Source organism: Alligator sinensis, unplaced genomic scaffold (assembly GCF_000455745.1).
Source record: "Alligator sinensis unplaced genomic scaffold, ASM45574v1 scaffold228_1, whole genome shotgun sequence".
Lineage (NCBI taxonomy): Eukaryota > Metazoa > Chordata > Crocodylia > Alligatoridae > Alligator > Alligator sinensis.
In genome coordinates, this window is record NW_005842044.1 from 2056155 (window position 1) to 2075371 (window position 19217).

General features: G+C 44.7%; 2 protein-coding genes across 10 annotated transcripts in view; one reads left to right on the forward strand and one right to left on the reverse strand.

The window, feature by feature from the left end:
• Positions 1 to 5342, forward strand: part of MAP1LC3B (microtubule associated protein 1 light chain 3 beta) — a 10600-nt gene extending 5258 nt beyond the window's left edge. For all 3 annotated transcript variants that reach the window (XM_006022764.3, XM_006022763.2, XM_006022762.3), the window contains 3 exons: positions 1443 to 1498; positions 3102 to 3208; positions 4567 to 5342. In XM_006022764.3, coding sequence (XP_006022826.1) covers positions 1443 to 1498; positions 3102 to 3208; positions 4567 to 4741 — 338 coding nt within the window. In that variant the 3' untranslated portion in view covers positions 4742 to 5342. The remainder of the gene's footprint in view (positions 1 to 1442; positions 1499 to 3101; positions 3209 to 4566) is intronic.
• Positions 5343 to 6281: 939 nt separating this feature from the next.
• The window catches only part of ZCCHC14 (zinc finger CCHC-type containing 14), a 68677-nt gene continuing 55741 nt past the window's right edge, over positions 6282 to 19217 (reverse strand). For 3 of the 7 annotated variants that reach the window (XM_025203087.1, XM_014519515.2, XM_025203088.1), the window contains 5 exons: positions 17417 to 17508; positions 15695 to 15822; positions 15112 to 15252; positions 13571 to 15022; positions 6282 to 11601 (listed from right to left, as the gene is read on the reverse strand). In XM_025203087.1, the coding sequence (XP_025058872.1) occupies positions 11516 to 11601; positions 13571 to 15022; positions 15112 to 15252; positions 15695 to 15822; positions 17417 to 17508 (1899 nt within the window). In that variant the 3' untranslated portion in view covers positions 6282 to 11515. Of the gene's footprint in view, positions 11998 to 13570; positions 15023 to 15111; positions 15253 to 15694; positions 15823 to 17416; positions 17509 to 19217 lie in introns of all 7 variants that reach the window. The other 4 variants (XM_025203084.1, XM_025203086.1, XM_025203085.1 and 1 more) reach the window with 4 other exon arrangements.

The following is a 19217-nucleotide window of genomic DNA, read 5'->3' on the forward strand; positions in this document are numbered from 1 at the left end:
TGTGAAGTCGTCCCGTGGCGGGATGAAGCCGGCGTCCGCGAGGAGGTGTCTCTCTCTCCCGGTCGGCGCGTCCCGTGTGCGGACGCATCCTTCCCCCCCACCCCCGGTTGAAAAGGAAGTTTAGAGGAAACAGTTTGCTTGGTAGTGGTGTTTGTTGTTTCCCCCCGCCCCTGGCGCCTCGAATCTCTCTTCCCCGGCTCTGGCGAGCTCGGTCGTGGAGGACGTCGCCCGCTGGAAACGCGTCTCCGCCCTTGGCGGCCGTAACGGGAGGTGTTCGGCATTCATCCGTTGATAGGAAATTTTAGGAAGTCGCGTGGGCATGTTTAGGATGGGAACAGCGTGCGGGCCTTCACGAGGGCTGGGAATGGAAAGCGACCCCCTCTGTTGTTTTTTTTTGCTTCGTCCGTGCTCGGTGGAGACTAATTGCGTGCGAGGGTCGTGCATCGGGTCCTTTCTAGGCACGGGGAAGCTTTTGTGCGGTTGGTAACGCGCGAGCGCTTGGCACGGACCGGAGAGGGGGAGCGAGACGCTGCCTCTCGAGCGGCAGGCCGGCGGCACCTTTGTGTGCGAGTAACGGGATCGGACTGACGGGTGCCGACGGTCGCTTTTTTTTTTTCCCTGTTCCCGATCGGTTCAATAAATGCAGCGTCCGCGTCGTGCTGCAGTACTAAATCTCCCTCCTGGGGAAGGCGCTTGGAGATGAAGACAGCCCCGCAAGCGTCAACCAGGAGGCTTCTGGAGCCAGCTATACCTGGCGTAAGCAGGTCGAACCGATTTCCAGGCAGCTGCATCTGCTCGCGCCAGGTCCGACTGCACTGTGCCAAAGCAGAGTTACGTCGGTGCCATTAAGACGTCCCTCCGAAAGGAAAACGGGACTTGTCTTGCAGCCTTTGCCCTGAGCCGTTTGCAAACGACGCTTCCGGCAGCAGCATCGGTGCGGAGTTCAATCAAAACAGAAACAAACTGTACCTGAGTAACACTCGACTGCCGTGTGTAAATGGAGCCTGACCTGCTTCGGTTAGCCCTCGCTCCCACGCAGGTCTAACCAACGACTTCCTCTTCGGGCACGTGGTGTCATACCTAAACAAATAGGCGGGGGGAGAGGAAAATTTGACGTGATGCAGCAAATCTGCATGAGTCAGTGCTGCCTGCTTCAGCAGACGGAGGATGGGACTGTGTGTCCGCTAACCTCTTGCAGTTGCCTTGCTGATTGAAGAACGCTTGTCCCTCCCAGGAGAGTGTGGGTTTCTTACTGCTTTGATGGACTCGTCTTTCCTATTTTTACTAATGCTTTTCATTCCGCTGTTTCAACAGGAAGGTGCCTGGCAAGGCAGTCAAAGCCAAATAAATGTGCATACTTGATATCGCAGGGGGGAAAAAAGCCATCTAGTATGTATCTGGGCATTTTAAATAAACAGTGCTTTTCTTTTTCCCTTCTGCAGAGCAAAGAGTAGAAGATGTACGACTGATTCGAGATCAGCACCCAACAAAAATACCAGTAAGTGCAGCTGTTGTCGCTTAACTTCCAGGCCTCGCTTCTGTCCCACGGTGAGGGAGCAAGCGAGCCAGGAATGAGTCGGCTGGGTCTCTGGGACTGAGGGTTGTCCTTTTAGGGTGACTTGGATCTGTGGAGTCTGAGACTTGTTTCCCAAGCCCGGGGCTGGAAGGTGGCAGCTCCTGCCTGGACGCAACGTAGGCTGCTGGGGTATGGCCATGTTGCTGTGTGCGATTTTTCTAGCAAAACTGCACCTCCAAGGATCCAGTGGCAGCCCAAAGTCTTGCTTTTCAGAGCTCAAACCAGAATGTGCGTCATGGCCTTGATAGAGGGGAATGAGGATGCTTCCATTGTGAGCAGGACCTGGAAGGATAGGCACTCATTTGTACTTTGGTTTGAGTTCTGTGTAAGGACCTGCGCTGAGGAAATGTACCTAAGAGAAGACACGTGTGTGGATCCTGTGGAAGTGCCACTACCCTGATGGCTTGTTAGCTACCCTGTTTGGGTTGGGCTACAGGAGGGGTTGACACCTGTTGTCAGCTGCAGTCCTTTCACCCTCTCCTGTCTGATTTGCTATTTAGCCAGGGCCACCCTGCTTGTCTGAACTATCCTCTCTCTTCAGGTTTTGCCCCCTGCCACCTCCACTGTGCTGCTTGTTGTAGCGGTGGTGGGGGCATTGGTGCATTTACAGCTGCCTTGTCCTCTGGACTTCTTCAGGGGCAGGTCGCCTGAGGCTTGCTGATGCTGCCAGTGACTGGTGAATTAGGAGTCCCTGTTCTTGCCACGGTTGCTGCAGTCTGAGCTTATCTCTGCAAATGCTAGGATAAAACAAAGCTTGAAATCCAAAGGAAACTATTCCAGCGGGAGCAATGCCGTGCTGCTAATAAGGCTGTGCTTAATTGGTCGGTCTCTGCATGACAGTTGCCTGCCTCCCTTATTTCCCATGGAGTGCGCTTGCTTTATGGCCTCTTACTGAGGGGTGGGGGAGTGCCTTGCTTCTTTGCAGACAGAAGTAATAATGTCATCAGAAACCTCAGTGCTGGAAGCTGATTATCATCAGTGGAGGTTCCACTGCAAGCAGCTCTTGCCTAAGTTATGAGAGAGCTTGTTGCCAAACCTGGGGTTGCACTCTCCACTCAAAAGGAAAATGGAAACTGAACGTGCCTGAGCTGGCTCTCAGCCACATTAACTTCCCTCTGACCAAAATAATGCTGTTCTTTCCAGTCTCAGCAAGGTCCACTGCCACTAGACAAAGAGAGCAACAGCTTTTTTAGCCAGGTCTGTGTTTAAGCTGGCTCCAGAGGAGATGATGCTGTATAGACAGTGCTATATGTCCAGTATTGGAACTGTGCTGATGGCAGGTCTAAAATCCCTGCTTGTCTTTTCATCTTTTGACCAGAGGTGCGTGCACATGCAGCTGAGCCCTGGAGGAGCTGCCACACCTAAAAAGAAGCAAGATTGCAAGTGGTTATAACCACTCGGAGTCTGACCTTTGCTCTTCTTGCATGCTTTTAAACTGAAAATAATGCAAGGGTGGGAATCCCCTTGGAGCTGCTTGCACCTGCTTCCAGTGCATCATTGGAACTGAATTTTTCTCTTTTTCCAGGTAATTATTGAAAGGTACAAAGGGGAAAAGCAGCTTCCAGTTCTGGATAAAACCAAGTTCCTGGTACCGGATCATGTTAACATGAGTGAGCTGATCAAGATCATCAGGTAGTATGTTAACATGTGCCAGATCCAAATCGCAGTCTCGTTCACTAGTTTGCTAGTGGGTGAATGTGTTGGGTGACCCTTTAAACCAGGGCTCTCCAACTTCTAAGTGGCCCAGTCCTCCATGCTTCCAGATCATAAGTTGCTCCATGTGGTGGGCATCCCAAGCATTTATAGACATGTTCTGGGAAGCGGGGGTAGGGGTGCTTTAATTAGCACAGCTCTGAGAGCTGTGAACTAAAGCTTGTCGACTGAGCTTTAGTTTAAAGCACCCCTCTACCATTGTTCAGCGCAGGGAGGCTGATGCACGTGACTGGAGTCTGCTGGAGCGCAGTAATTCCCATGCTCCAGCAAACTCGATTAATCGAGTCTGCACCGATGCGCTGTAATTAAAGCACATTGAAGTAACCTCCCTGCACATGTATGGGAGCACCTCATGTGCTGTGTTGCCCTGTCCTGCCCCTCGTAAGGGGTGGGGGCAGGAAGCTGGAGAAGCCTGTGGGACAGCCTGCTGGCAGCATAGGGGAGTGGTGGGAGGAAGAGTGGCATCTGGACCGTGAGCCTGTGGCCCCCAGTTGGACAGTCTTGCTTTCAAAAATGGGCAGGTCTACACCATGTACTTGCAGAAAGGCGGTGGTGTACACCAAAACCCTGCCGTGGTGCAGGAACATCCCCCGAGCTGGCATATGGATGTTATGTAGAATAGGCCTTTTGTTCCCTGTGCGCCTAAAACTTCAGCTCAAGCTGGGTAGACGCTAGCCGCCACGTAAGGCGGAAGCCAGGCTGCCTTAGATTGTACCACTGCAGAAACGTGGTAATGATGCAGTTTCCATCATGTCCCATCTTTCTGGATCAGTCTGCTTGATTTTTATTTTTCCCTTCCAGCCAGTGGGTGAGGGGATTGCTCCACTCCAAAACCCAAGGTCTCAAGAATAAGCATGTGCTTTCCTCCCCGTCTTCCTACTTGGGGTCTTGCAACAAGGCCACCATCCCCCTGCAGATGATTTAGTGTTTGCAGGGTCAGAGGCGGGGCCCATCCTGTCAGGGCTGCCCAAGAAAATAGGCTGCTACTCGGAGCACTTGGCTTCTCAGGCATGTGTAAACCATGTCAAAAGTCATGGCTTTGTCCTTCACGCTGTTGTCCGTCTGGCTTTTCCTCTCCCACGTTTGGGGCTTCCAGTTCCCGAACTCCACAGAAATGGCTTGCCTTTCTTGTGATTCTTACACCCTAGATTAAGAGTGTTAAAGAAAATTATTCTTCATGGAGGCTTGCGGCGCATCCTGCCTCGGGGAGCCTTTCTTACCTCCTCCTGGTGCCCCCGAGATTGGCATCTGTAACGTGTCTCTCCTTCCTGTAACAGACGGCGCTTGCAGCTGAACTCGAACCAAGCTTTCTTCCTGCTGGTGAACGGACACAGCATGGTGAGCGTCTCGACGCCCATCTCGGAGGTGTACGAGAGCGAAAAGGATGAGGATGGATTCCTTTACATGGTCTATGCCTCTCAGGAAACCTTTGGAGTGCACTCGGCTGTGTAAGGCTTCTAGCCTAGGATTTTGGTTTGACCCTCACGCCCCAGGAAAACGAAAGGGATGTCACTCTGCCCTCAGTACCATAGTGTAGTCTTGCTTTAGCAGGTGTTCTCATCTTGCCTTGCCTTGTTTGTGGATATTAAAGAGATGAGTGCCAGTACAGACAGGCAGATCCTGCTTTGAAAACCTGCTGTAATATTTAACACAGGCACACTTAAGTTTCTGGACTCTGAATGGAACCATACCTTGCATATGTAAATAGCCAATAAAAGGGACACTCAGCTGGCCTTTGTAATAAAGGAATTGGCACCTTTTCATGTAGTGAACCCACGTGTCTCAGTGTGACATCTTTGTGGCAAATCCCTCTACAATTCCTTAAAAAAAAAAAAAAAATCCAGCTTGTCAAGGAAAGGGTTGGGTTTTTTTTTTTGTTCTACTGGAGAGCAAGGACAGGGAATATCCTAAACTTTTGGGTCAAGCTATGGAATTGCTCTGCTTCGGTGCTTGCAGTCTGTTGCAGCACATGGTTGGGAGGGAAGTTTATCATCTTTCTTGGTACCGCTGCTGTATAAGGAGGTGCCAGATAGTTAAATATTCCCATTGAACACCCCAGCTTTCCTCTAGTTTTAGGAAGTGCATATGTTAAGGTTCTTAGGCTAATAGCAGTGAAGGCTGGAGATTTCTCTCAGCATTTTGTATTTTGACTGATATACTGCTGCTCAGTAGCATCTTGTTTTCCTTCTAACCTGTAGGGGTCTCTTTTCTTTGCCTCCCCTCCCCCCCACCCCCGTGCAACCTGGAAAATAGCAGGTGGGCAGGGTTGGTGCAAAGAAATGACTTCAGTAAACAAGACTGTGGGGATAGATGCAACCAGTTGCAAAGCAGGCTAATGCAACTGGAAAAACGAATAGTGCCCCATAATGTTGCGTCTTTGGAGTTCTGCCTGGTCCCTCCTCCACTCTCGCTCCATCTTCACAGCTGTGTGGTTACCTATAAGCTCTATGGTGCATCCAGGCCTTCTCATGTGTTGTACACCCATCCATCCTGGATTCAGATCTGCTGCTGGAAATATGAATCCAAACTGCCTACAACCGTCTGTCACTTGTTGTGCATGTTATAAGTGAGGGGGTAGGGGAAAGTGCTCTGTTTTAAAAGCATTTCACGTTAGGAGCAAATGGTCATCCCATCATTGAAGTCTCTTGCCACTTGCATGTGGCTGAAAAATCTTGGCATTGCTGTTGTCACTATAAATAGGGGCTTATCCTGTGGAGAAGGAATGTCTTGAGTAGGATCACTGTCCTTCTTCTAGAGTTGATGTTGTAAAGTGGAGTGCAGCAGACTGAATAAGAGTTATCTTTATATGACACACATCCGTGAACTAATTGCATCTGTTACTGAAAGTTAACTTGCTATAATTGGGGGCGGGTGGGGAAAAAAGCAATACTACTGCATCTTGGCACTCTAGATCAATAAGGTGTACAGTTTGTATCTGCTGACACCTTTTTGCATGCATCTTGTTCAGTGCTTATTTCTAACTTAAAAACAATTTTTTTTTTAAACGTTCGTTGTGTTTTTACTTCAGCGTAAACTTTTCAGTGCAGCTTGTCCTATGTTTTTATAGTTTGGTTTATGTAAAATCATGGTTTCACTTGAGACTGACAGCCATTCTTGTAACTACTGTGTTCGATGACTGAGATTCCTGTACAAATGTTGCTTTTTTAAAAATTAATACAGTGCTGAAATGGATGGATTACATCCCAATGTAATTGCAGCTTGAGTGGTTATTTATAGACTTCCTTGCCTTAAACATCCATTAGCAGAAGGGGAGACAGTAGTGACAAATGCCACCTGTTTCAGTGCATGGCTGAATGATGTTGGCCTGGCAGGTCCCAGTGCAGACGAATAATCTCTAGTGATGCCCAGGACACTGAATAAATAGTATTGAAATAGGTTTGTGCCTGGATGTTCCACTCAGCACTTAAGAGGAGTGTTAGCTGGAAATAAAGGAGGTATGTGGCCATCCTAAACCAGCCCGACTGCCGTTTTAGAGCAGGGAAGGATGGATTGTGTAACTGTAATTGTAACACAGGGATAATAATTAGCTACCCACGGAGACTTGTGTCTGATAGTAAATGGTTTAAATGCTTTCTAGGGGGAACACCTACTTCCTAGCCCACAGCTTTTCAATCAAGACCTTCCTGTCATTCAAGAATCTCCAGCTGGCTTTCTGTTCAAAGCTGAAATCTAAATTGCTGGAGTTTAGTTGGAGGAACAGAGCGGTTTAAAAGCATGATGCATTTAAATTGCTATTAAGCCATCTTCACTGAGCAGTCCATAATGACCCAGATGAGACTGACTAGTATGGTACTAAAACAGCAGTGCGGATGGCAGAATTTAGGCCTGCAGCAGTTTAAGACTGCAGCCTTTTAAAGGAACATCTCCGGCAGGAAATCACTCGGTGGTTTCTGCATACATTACCGTAAGGACACAGTGCAACAGAACTGGGATTTAAAGTGGCTGCCCTCAGATTTTGAAGATGTGCTTAGTAATTCCTGATCTTTAGCCACTGGAGACCGGCAGTGTAATCCTGCCTGCATCCTGGGACAGTCCCAGCCAATGCTCACCACAGAGTCGCTGGTGACTAGGACAACAAGCAGCCTGCCGCACAAAGGCCCACATTATCAAGGGCTCAACATAATCTGCAGGACAGCCTTGAATGCCCTTGACTCAGCCGCAGTGGTTCTAGAGAACAGCAGCTGCAAATAGACGAGGTGACAGCCCTCAGCCAGTGACTTGGATTAAAGAGAACTTTACCTGTTAAGAAAGGTGCACCTCCACCCTGCCTTTTACCTGTACGGTTTATTCCTGGTACTTACCCGCTTGAGTTGGAGAAGCCTAAAAGAATAAAGAAATGCTGCTTAAGCACTGTTTAACTTTTTATTTTCCATACATTAAATTTACTCAGATAAAAACATTCTAAAAATGTACAATTTTACCTTTAACAAAGTATAATAAAACATAAAAATCCCAATACCAGAATACTTGACATTTACAGTTCAAAATCAAATTAGCTGATATTAAATATTTACAAAACTATTTAAAATATTTATAAAGTTACATGCACAATTTGTAATACTAGAATTGACTGAAGTAAAAGAAATGGCTCAAATGGGAGTAGGAGTTTCCTTCATTCCTAATGGAAAGTTACCTCCAAAAGAAGCTGTTAATCTGCACTTCAAAACACACAGGATTTTGCTGTTTCAGTACCAAAACATTTCTCAACTACCTAAGAATTTAACAGAGACAACAGGTAGTCCCAAGGGTTTGTTATGACACAGATAAAGTCATGGATATTGGTAGCGGCCTCCTTTAGTACGGATGTAGTAACATTTACCTTTGGCCTCAACAAACAAAAATGGTTTTCTATAGACTATTGCAAGCATTTACGTTTATTGAGACTTTCCAAATGTTCCCCCAACTGAAAAGGGAAGTCTGGAGAACCCAGAATGCATGGCTTCGAGTGTCAGTGACTTCCAATACATGCTTTTTGGGACTGAGATCCCTGTAAAAGTAATGGCAAAATCCAATCATTTGGGGTGGGGGAGTGCATTCCGCTCGTTTTTTTTAATTTTCTAATTTCTTTGCCAAATACAGTGAATGAAGGCTTTCGATACCTTGGTATCATCACCACAAAATCAGCAAGCAATAAAGGGCATAAAATGCAAGGGGAGGCAACCGGAAGAGGGGTTGGTTTATATCGCCATTTCACTTGATTCCTGGCAGGGTGCTAGCAGTTGTGTTTTACAAGCCGCTTGGGAAATTTCACAAAATATGAAAGCTGATGTAGCAGTTTAGGAAAATTTACTACAGAATCCAATGATCAAAATACCCCGCTTGGTAAGACAACTCTTCCTTATTGAACCTCCTGTAGTTTAGTGTCCAGCATGAATGTGAATTCGCCTCTGCTGCTGAGTTTCTGAACTATAAGTGTTGATAATTTTATTCTACTTCACCAATATGTCACACATCAGAAAGACTATTCTGAAACTTCACTATGCACCATTTACTCCTCCAAAGTAAAGACAGAGCTATAATCCACCCCGCGATTCTTATGCTGCAATGAAACGACAAGCTGAACGCGACAAGGGGTCGCCCTATTGTTTTGCATTTTTAAACCATCAGTTTTACCCTACAGGGGAATCCCGTTAGAGAACTAACCAAGTTTATACTTGCAGGGCAAAGGTATGAACAAACAGCTAATTCTGTGTATTTTCCATATCTGTACCTACGAGAGTAGGTTTTACGAGCTGGTTCGTTCAGTTACTGAGACTGGAACTGCTATTCCAGAGCCTAGCTGCCTAACTGGGGGGAAGACAGAGGAAAACAGAAGGATTTATGCCTTTTTAAAAATGGATTAAGAATCATTTTATGTATCTAAAGTGCTCCGTATAGGCTCACCAACTTCGGTTGTTCTTGGTACGAAGCAAACATACTGTACTAACAGATGTGAAGCTACAACTCCTTTTGATTCAGGGAAAACTCTCAGAACAGTACTGGTTCTTCAAACAAGTATCTGTGCATTAAGTGCATGTCCCTTCAATTTACTCATGCTTCTGAATACAAACTGACTTTAAGATCAGGTTTAGCAGTTTTAAAAATGTACCTGTAAGTGCACGTAAGCCCCTTGAGGAAACATCAGCCTTAACTTTACATAGAGGAAGCAATCCTGAAGACCGTTTTGAACATAGGAATGAAATGGTTTTTAAAGAAGTTTGCTGGACAGGAGTTCAGTCTTAGTTTCATGCTCCTGGTGACCCTTTTGACTTTCTGATGAATATTAGACCAGACTATGCTCCCAACCATGGCCACTAAAGCAAAATATCACAGAAAAATATTAAGTTTTTTGCTCTTGTTGTTCGGTCTTTTGTGAGGGTTTGTAATACTTGCATGTCTGGTGAAATACAGTTTATTTAAATACAGTTCGGTTTTAAAATATTGTTTTAAAAAAGTGAAAAAATGTTAAAGTTTGGCTTTCAGCACATGTTCCAGGCCACTGGAGAGACCCTCAAAATCTTAAATAGTAAACATTTTAAGTGAAAACTGCAAGTGTCCTTTAACGTAACACAGCATGACAGGTTGTTCCTCCCATTGTCTCAAGCTCATTAAGGCAAAGTAAATTGCATTGTCAGTTTTCATCACTTTAGTGTTGTAGGTCTGAACGTTGCTCGCGAACCTCCTTACAATACAGGCATAGCAAACATAACTTCCAATATTGCAAGCAATGCTGTGTGGTGTGAACGGAACCATTTAAGGATACAGAAATATGGAGCTCCCGAATTGCATAGAAATAAGAAAGAACAGATTTTCTTTTTAAACCAAATGTTACACAGCTTTAGACTTTGGTTTTCATGAAGCCAAAAAAAAATGGTATGACCTCCAAAGATAATCTACCTGGAACAAGGTTGGTGTCTTGTCGCCTCAGGTGACAGTGGTTCTTCGGAGGTACTAATTGATCGCGCTGCCCTAACCTGCTGGCGTTTCATGATGAGGCTGACCATCCATTTTGAGCAAATGGAACTGAAGAATGGCCCACACCTTCAAATTCTCGCTAACATTTCCAGAAAAATCTTGACGGGCAACTTACTGCATTGGCTGCTCAAACCAACTTTTCGGTAGCTAAGGTCTCATTGACCTTGAGAAGCTTTGCCCCAGTGTAAGAAGTGCTGTACACTGCACCAGCACAAATGCTTTGTTACACTGGCGTGACTACACTGGTGGAAAAGCAATTCCCAGCATAAGCAAGACCTCAGATTTTAATGTCGTCTTCTGGGTTTGAGTACACAAAGATCGCTATACGTTTCAGGCCTGTGTCTCCTTGGGCAAGTCAGGAGGATTTGCGTGTTTCTTCATCAAGACAGGACTACACTGTTTCAATTCAGCAACACGAGCTTGGTTCGGCTACCTCCCAAGTCTCAATTTCAATTTGCCGCCTCGCAATTCTGTATTCTAGGTAGTTAACCCCAAGGCAATCTACAATCTACCGCAACAAAGGAGGCCGACAGTAAATCCTTCAACGTCTTGACGATAATGTAAGTTACTACCTTTTACATGTTTGACTTCTACCACCACTGAATCCTGTAGCCGAAGCCCCGGGGTAGGAGTCAAAGTTTCGTTCTATCAGGTAAAGCAACAGCTTGCAAACTCTGCTGCCAGAGTTTATTTTTTAGGATGGTTTAAAATTCATTTACAAAACCATAGTAAGGTTTCTGTGAAAGAGACCTATATACAGTTACAGGGCATAAAAGCTGTTTTGTGTGTTACAGAAAAAAAAGAAGAAGAACATCTGTATTCTTGAAGCCTTAATGACTCTGGAGTCTCTGGGACATGGACCCTTGGAAACTAAGTTTATTCAGCTGTCGGTAACCCAGCACTCTCTAGTAGCAAAGGTGATGGTGAAGAGGAAGGTTGTTTCCAGAAGGAACTGGAATTGCCGTGCGTCTTCTTTTGGAGGGGAAAGGAGAAAATTACTCAGGATTTTTATATAAGTCACATAGCCTGCTGGTGCCAATTTTAAAAGTTGGAACTTCTTTGCCTCTTGCACTGGTCTCAGAGCGACATGGTCTGCTAAAAGTGCAGAAAGCTTGAATAGTTTTACATTCTTCTGTAGTGCAATTCTTAAAAATCCCAGAGATTAGTGCCTGATCACTTTTGAAAAAAAGTAGACATTTTACCTAGCCCAGGGGTGGTCAAAGGCCCTCTGGCGAATGGCCACTCGTACCTTCAACCTCCGGCTCTCATCTCACACCGCAACGTAGCTGCCCTGGAGTTATGCATTTCATCTTGGAAGGTCCAAATATGGCAACATTCTTCAGCGAAAAGAAAAGAAAAAAAAAAAGCGTAGGGTTTTTCTTTTGTTTTTTGTATTTGCAACAGAAAACATAGTTGGCCACCTTCACCTGCCGTCCTGCACGCATCAGTCACATGATACGTACTAGGCAAGTTCCAACACCAAGATCCAAGCTTGAATTTTGGCAATCAAAAATGGGTTTGTTGAACCCCTAAGCTAGATTTTCTACCTAGTCTAGTAAAGTAAAGCACCTTTGGATTAAAAATACATTAAGCTTAACAGCAACTGGACGTCTCAGTTTTGTATTTAAATGTCCTTATATCTCCATGGCTTACAGCGTTTTCTTGCCAGAGAAAATGTCAGTCTGTGGAGTCGAGACTTTCAGATGGAGGAGCATATTTCAGCCTAAATGTACCTGGAGGAGAGGAACAAAGGGAAAAAAGAAGGAAGTCAAGTGCACAACATTTTAAACATCTACTTATTGAAAAGATAGGTTGCAGAATAAAACCAGTAGCTCATCTCTTCACTATGAAGCTACAGGAAATGCCTGTCAGGGAGATGTCTAGTACTAGCAGGAGGAGTGGGAAGTAAAAATACAGCAACACACAAAAAGAAGGCAAGATGCAGTGGTTGCAATGCAATTTCAAGAGCAACAAAAGTAATTCAAAACAGATTAAAAAGAAATGATGAACTGCAGCTTTAAACTGCATTACCGTACTTCTCTGATCTGGGCCTGATTAGGACACGTTCACATTCTTCTAATCTGCCATTATCAAAATATTATGGCCTAAGAACACCACTAATTTTCTGTACTGCCTCTTGGGGTCTATTATTAAATCGTATTTAAGTGCTGATGGCATGGTCTGAACCAGGGGTGGGCAAAATGCGGCCCGGGGGCTGCGTCCTATCTGGCCTGCGTGGCCCCTAAAAAATTTAGAAAATTAATATTTATCTGCCCTGGGCTGCCTGTCATGCGGCCCTTGATGGCTTGCCAAAACTCAGTAAGCGGCCCTCTACCCAAAATAATTGCCCACCCCGGCTATACAATACAAACACAGACATGGGCCATACTCAAGATGATCTAAAATCTATCGCTTTAGTTTCCCAATTTTAGCCAAAAGTTTGCATTTTATTCTGCTAGGCAATACTACACGTACAACATTTTAACCAATACGTCAAGAAAAAAGAGAGCTATGACCTGAATATACTCCTGGTATGGCAATATCTTACTCCCAAATGCGTCTGCCCTGGCTCAAGGATTTTAAATCTCTTCTGCAGAAGGCTTTGCTATGACAGAGTCTACGCACTGGAATGTGCATTTCCAGCAACTCTGACTCAAGTCCTTCAAAGGGATGTCTCTCCCTCTGCCTGAAGAAGGGTTTTTGTACCCAAAAGTCTGCAAAGAACAATTTTTTCCAACTATTTAGTTTGTCTAATAAAAGATACCACATTTACCCAAAGAACCTTGTCTGTCAAAGGGATGTGCATACCTAGTTAAGATGATGGCCCCTACTTATTTTTTAAAATATTTTATGAACTTCTGGGATAACCCCATGTTCAAAAATAAAAGGATGACTTGGGGCTGAACTGACAGATGGTGTCAGCAGCAACAACTAGGTCAGACAAAGACACTGCACTTCTTCCTTTCTTCAGAGACCAATTAATTCTCAACAGGGGTCCAATGCACGACACTCACACGTGTGTTCCAGTTAAGCCACCACAACAGGGCTTAAGTTAGGCATAAAACTGGGGTTGGTTCTGTGCACCAAAATAAATACCATTTCTATGAAGTTAGCCCAAAAGTTCATCATCCCTTAGAAGAAAAGGGCTTCGAAGAACTGGATGCTTGTCTGGGATTATGCAAAACTTGGTATAAAGAAAAGCTATCGCCATTAGATTCACTGGTCCCTCAACTGCATGGAAACTCCCATTCACATGAATCTGCAGCTCTGCACACAGACACCCCTGCATCAGCACCAGTTTCTTACCTTGCCGATTGAAATCCATTGGTGGCTGCTTGCAGTCCTGAGCTCGGTGACCACTGGCCCCACAGTTGTAACAGGAGAGGTTCCCATTTTTTTTGTGGTTTGAACCATTGCTGGTTCCCATCATTCCCTGTGCCTGGTACACTCCCGCTGTCCCTGCCATAAAGTTCTGCATGGGTGGTACTGCAAACGCGGACTGCCCGCTCATGACAGAGTCTGGGGTTAAACCACTGTTGTAAGGAGAGTGAACCATTGGGAAGGTTGTGCTGCTGTTGTACTGCTGCGTGTTGATGTAGCCGTTACTACACAAAGGATTGAAGGGCAGAAATGGAAAAGTAAACATTGAAGGCCCTGAAAACGGGTGCTGGAAATAGTTCGCATAACTGACAGTCAGACCACTTGAGCCACAGTTCCCACTACATCCACAGGAGCTACACACCATGCAGCCAGGAGGCTGCTGCTGCTGTTGGTGGTGGTGGTGATGGTGATTCTGATTTGGTACCGGGATGTTCCCTGCAGATCCACTGCTGCTGTTGCTGTTGCTACTGCTGCTGCTGCTACTGCTGCTATAGAAATTGTTCTCAGCGGCTGATGACAGTGTGGGGCTAGAACTGGGTACGGGACAGCTGGGCAAGTTTGCCATGTTTGCGAATGACGTGGATGGATGGCTGCTGGAAGAGGCAGTGTTATTGTTCGCACAGAAGCTGCCTGGCATCGGGGCCACTGGCATACTGCTCATTGCAGAAAAGGCAACTTTGGTGTTGGCTGTATAGAGAGCAGTTCGGGGATTTATTATTGCAGGGGACATAGTTATTTGCATATTACTGGAACAGGATGTCTGCCCAGCAATGGCAGAATCAGTCGGAACCGAAGAAGATACCAGAAGCTTCATGGGTGGACGAGCCATTTGGAAGACTGTGCTGGATGTCACGCTGGGAGCAGTACTCGTTTCCACGATCAGTGCTGGCTGTTGGGGTGTCTTTATCACTCGGTCCAGACTTGAAGCGTGTACAACTTTTGTCCGATGACCAAAGTTAATTGTAGACGCGGGTGAACTGTTTTCTGGAACTCCTGAGAGCACTTGCAGAGGCTGATGAGAGGAGGTTGGCGTCACATCCACCACTGTATTCCCAAAGCTCTTTTCCATTTTAATGCTGCTTCTGGCTCCAGGTGAAACTTTATTTCGTTCTTCTAAAGACAGAAGTGAAAGAAGCTTCATTTCTGTATTTCCACGCTCTGATTTATGAACTGAATTCAGCATTCGACTAGGAGTGATGTGGGTAGAGGCTGCTGGCATCACTTGCATTGACAAGGTATGGTGGCCGGACGGATTGGAGCCAACATCGTTCTGCACTGGTAGAACCTGAGCTGTGGGTCGGGCCGAACTGGATGTAAAATGATTCAGTAACATCACAGGTTTCTCCTTTTCTGAACCGTCCAAGTGAATCTCTAAACCTAGAGGCAGAAACAGATCTATAAATACAACTGCTTTGTCAGACAAGGCAAATCAAATGCAAACAGAAGCTTTGCTCGCTTTCCCTTACGCCTCTCATTCTCCTCAGCACTGTCCGAGCTCTCCTCTCTGGTGTGGATCCCCATGGGGCTGGAAGAGGAGCTGGAGTATTCAGAAGAACTGCCTTCTCGGGGCAGAGGGTGGGATGGCTGATCCACATCTACACGCAGCTCTAGGGACAAACACGTGATAAATCAGGGAAAACGTGAAAACTAATGGCAGAACTGTCATCTGGGCATCAAAAGCCTAGTTACAACACTGCAGCTGATGGGTATTTTCACAACACCATGGCCATTAAAACAGAGGAATGGTTCAGCCTCATAATGCTTCATATTGGCCCAGGGAATACAAGTCCAGAGGACCAATGGTTAGTCACCAGCAAAACCAGCGCTTCATATGCAAGCCACGGAACTGCAATTACATCTTCATCACTCAAATATCCTCCCAGGAATAAGATCTTTCAATCATCAAAGATCATAAAGGACAAGAACACATGAAACAAGTCAGTTCTAATCTGGGGGCTGGAGCAGCAAAGCCGTGAGTTTTTTATTGTGCAGTAAGATACCCAGCCTAACCCTGGCAGCAGCGCACTGTTCTTTACATTGTGTATTTACCTGCAGCATGGTTGCCACGAATATTCTGGAGAGGCCCTATGTGAGTAGTTGGAGGGACCCTAGCCACCCCGCTGCCAGTAACCGAAGAAGGTGCTGTTGGATTTAGGCACCGTTTCTCTGATTTTTCCCTATGCAGCCAATAAGGGAGAGGAGAAAAAGAAACATTAGTTAATACAAATGAATTAATACAAATGTACATTAGTACATGCATGTCTACAGCTGTACAACTAATACATTAGTTAATTCAAAGGCAGTGATTAAAGGAGAGGAGAAAAGGAAACATTAGTTAATGCAAACTAGAGCATTTATACGCTTCAAATGGCATTTTTTCTATTCCGTAGATCTCAGTTCCATAGATTCTCAGTTCTAATTAAAATTCCACATGTAAAGCGAGTATAACCAACGGAGTAATGTCTTCCTCAGCCTGCAGACAGCCCGACTTAGATATGGGAACTCCCTCCCGTCCATAGTTAATTCATTTAGGGGGTAGCCCCAAAGCTGGAAGATGAAACTTCACTATGCCTCTAACTATATGGGCACAGATCATTCTATAGCCAGGATGGGGAACTGAAGGAGACTGAAGGTAGAGGAGACGGAGGGGGAGTTTCTGCAAGAAAGAAATGCAGAGTGAAAAAGAAACATACGGAGAAAGAGAGGATGGGGGAGGGAAAACAGAGGATAGAAAAAGCATAATTCCTGGAAGCGAGAACATTTGGCCACTGAGTGAGTCTGCATGCAAGTTTATAATGAAACAATTAAAAGATTAGTTGCTAAACACAGGGCATATTCCATCCCCAATCTGGAAGCAAATCTCCTACCCACAAGTGTGCCCGTTCACTGTCAACAAAGGGGAGACTGCAGTTCTAAACCGACGGTCCAAGCCACTGCTCAGGAAGCAACGTGTCTCTCTTGAGCAGTATACCTTGGCCTACTGTGCCTTCACGCAAATGCTTAAGTAGCGGCCAGGTACAAAACCGGAAACAAGCAAGCAGCAGATAAAGAATGCAAACAGTAACAGGTAGTTTAGATCTTGTAAATTCTTCCAATAACAGTAATTTAAGAAGATGTTAGTTGCATAAGTAAAGAAATATGTTTACATTAGGATTAAATTAAGTGTTCCTTTAAAGCTGAGTTCATTTGTTCTTTTAGGTGCTTATCAGCTTTGAGTGCCTAATAATAAGGTAGTAAATGTTACATAGTAATCCACATTTCCAAAGTGTTTTTTTTTCTTTACTAATTAACCCTTCACCACTCCTGCGAGAAAGATAAGTAGTATCTAAATTTACAAGTGCAGAATCTTGGCAGGCTTATTAATTTGCTCTGCCTTCACAGTAAAAACCACTGTAAACCAGGGATTACAACTCCAGAGTTTGTAGGATCATAGAAAATGAGGGTTGAGAGGGACCTCAGGAGGGCACATCTAGTCCAACCCCTGCTCCAAGCAGGACCAGCCCCAACTACATCATCCCAGCCAAAGTTTTGTCTAGCTGGGTCTTAAAAACCTCCAAGGACAGAGAACCCACAGCCTCTCTGGGTAACCTGTTCAGAGCTTTACTACCCTCCTTGTAAGAAAGTTTTTTCTAATATCCAACCTAAACTTTCCTTGCTGCAGCTTGAGACCATTGCTCCTTGCTCCGTCTGAGTTCAAAGCTGTACAATACCTTATCTCACAAGCAAGAAAGTAGACAATCTTTACCCCAACACACACATGCACAAACTTACTTTTCCAACTCCAGCTGTGTCTTGAGTTTTTTCTTTGCTCCCATGGTGAGGGACTCAAATTTATTCAGATCTTCTTCAGTAAGGCTCAGAAACTTACAGGAGAAAGGATAGAGTTCACTTTAAAGCACACAATATGCTTACATCCATTTCAAATGACCTTTTTGTAGGCTCAAACATTCCAGGATTATCATTTCTGAGATGCATCTTTAAGACTCGCCGAAATACATGCCTTTTATGAAATTCTATTCCAGTTTCAAACCATCAGTAGCCTACATCAGTCATTCACAATAAAAAGAACAGTCTACATGGACACTGAAAGACATCTTTGTGTCAAAAAATGAACTAAACAAAGATCTGGTCCATCCGACTCCACCCACCAAACTAAAATTTCAAGGATTCTTCCCCAGGATCTTTAATACTTAATTTGACAGCATCAGGGATGGAAGAGCATACAGAAAACATGGTTTGGGGACTAGAAAATTAGGTACAAGGAACATGCCAACCTGGGGGAAAGATAAACTGCAAAGGGCAAATTAAGAACACAAATTCCTGGCACCCCTCTTTCCTGTGAGTACTTGATGCACCTGGCTCTCCTGGTAACCCAGGGAAGAGAGGTTTATAACAGCTAATATCTATCATGCAAGGGATCATCTCCACCCTTCTATTCCCCACCTCTTGACTGTGGGAAGGCAGGGCTCCCCTCCCTAGTGGTGAAAGTTGGATTCATTGGAGACTGGGGCAGGTTTAGCTCCATTCGTTTCACTTATCACTTGTCAAAAAAGGTTTTGATTTATGCTGATACTCTTCTGCTGCTGAAACATTATTCCGATTCCGGCTGAGTCTCAGTATACAAGAGATAAACCTACTGGTTATTCGAAGTTAAACTGTAACCGAGTTTTCCTGACTTTGCCATTTAATACAGAAATCAATTGACTCTCTCATCTAGAGCAGAGTTCATCACAGCTGCAAATCTACCGCAAATATTGTTTAACAGATTATACAAATCAAGATAAGCAGAGCACTTGTTTGAAAAGAAAAAGTCATCACATTAAAATATGCAGTTTTGACATTACAGATTTTCCATTTCTGAATGAGAACATTGACATAAGAAGATTGTAGCCTCAAACTATGCTCATTCAATGAATATCTTTCACAACATGGGGTAGAGGCAAAAGCCACTGTAATTCAGAGCCGTGACTGAAAATAACTGTAATTCAGAGCCATGACTCAAAAGAATCAAAGTCTGAATTTAATCCACCAGAGGGCGTTCAAGATTAAAATACAGCAGAAGGAGGAGGAGGTTAATTTTGCATGCTTGTTTCAGATACATCTAGGTGAGTATCATGAAGCAGTCCACGTATTCAATTAAAAACCCATGCACTTCAGTGTCATTCATGACCATTTTTACTTGAGCATCCAAAGGACCAATTTTTTTGTTCCAAAGAACATTTGTGGGAAATGAAGGTGTCGAACATGCATGCAGACATACACGCATAAAGGCTCAGGTAAGAAATGTTCATGAATCTGTCCTAAAATGTATCTAATAAGCAAAGCTTGTACAAATAGGAGGTCAACCAATCCAGAAGCAAAAGTAATACATTGTGGCCTAGGTGACCTATTGTACAGAAAAGCATAAGCAGAAAAAAAGTAAATGGTTTGTAAATAAGTCAGATTTTCATGTGTCCAAAGAATTCTGAACAATCAAATTATCTAAGTCTACAGGCCAAATTTCATCAAATAAATTATTCCTCCAAATACCTTGCCCAGTTCGAGCTGCAAACAACAAGCAATTCTAAATGCA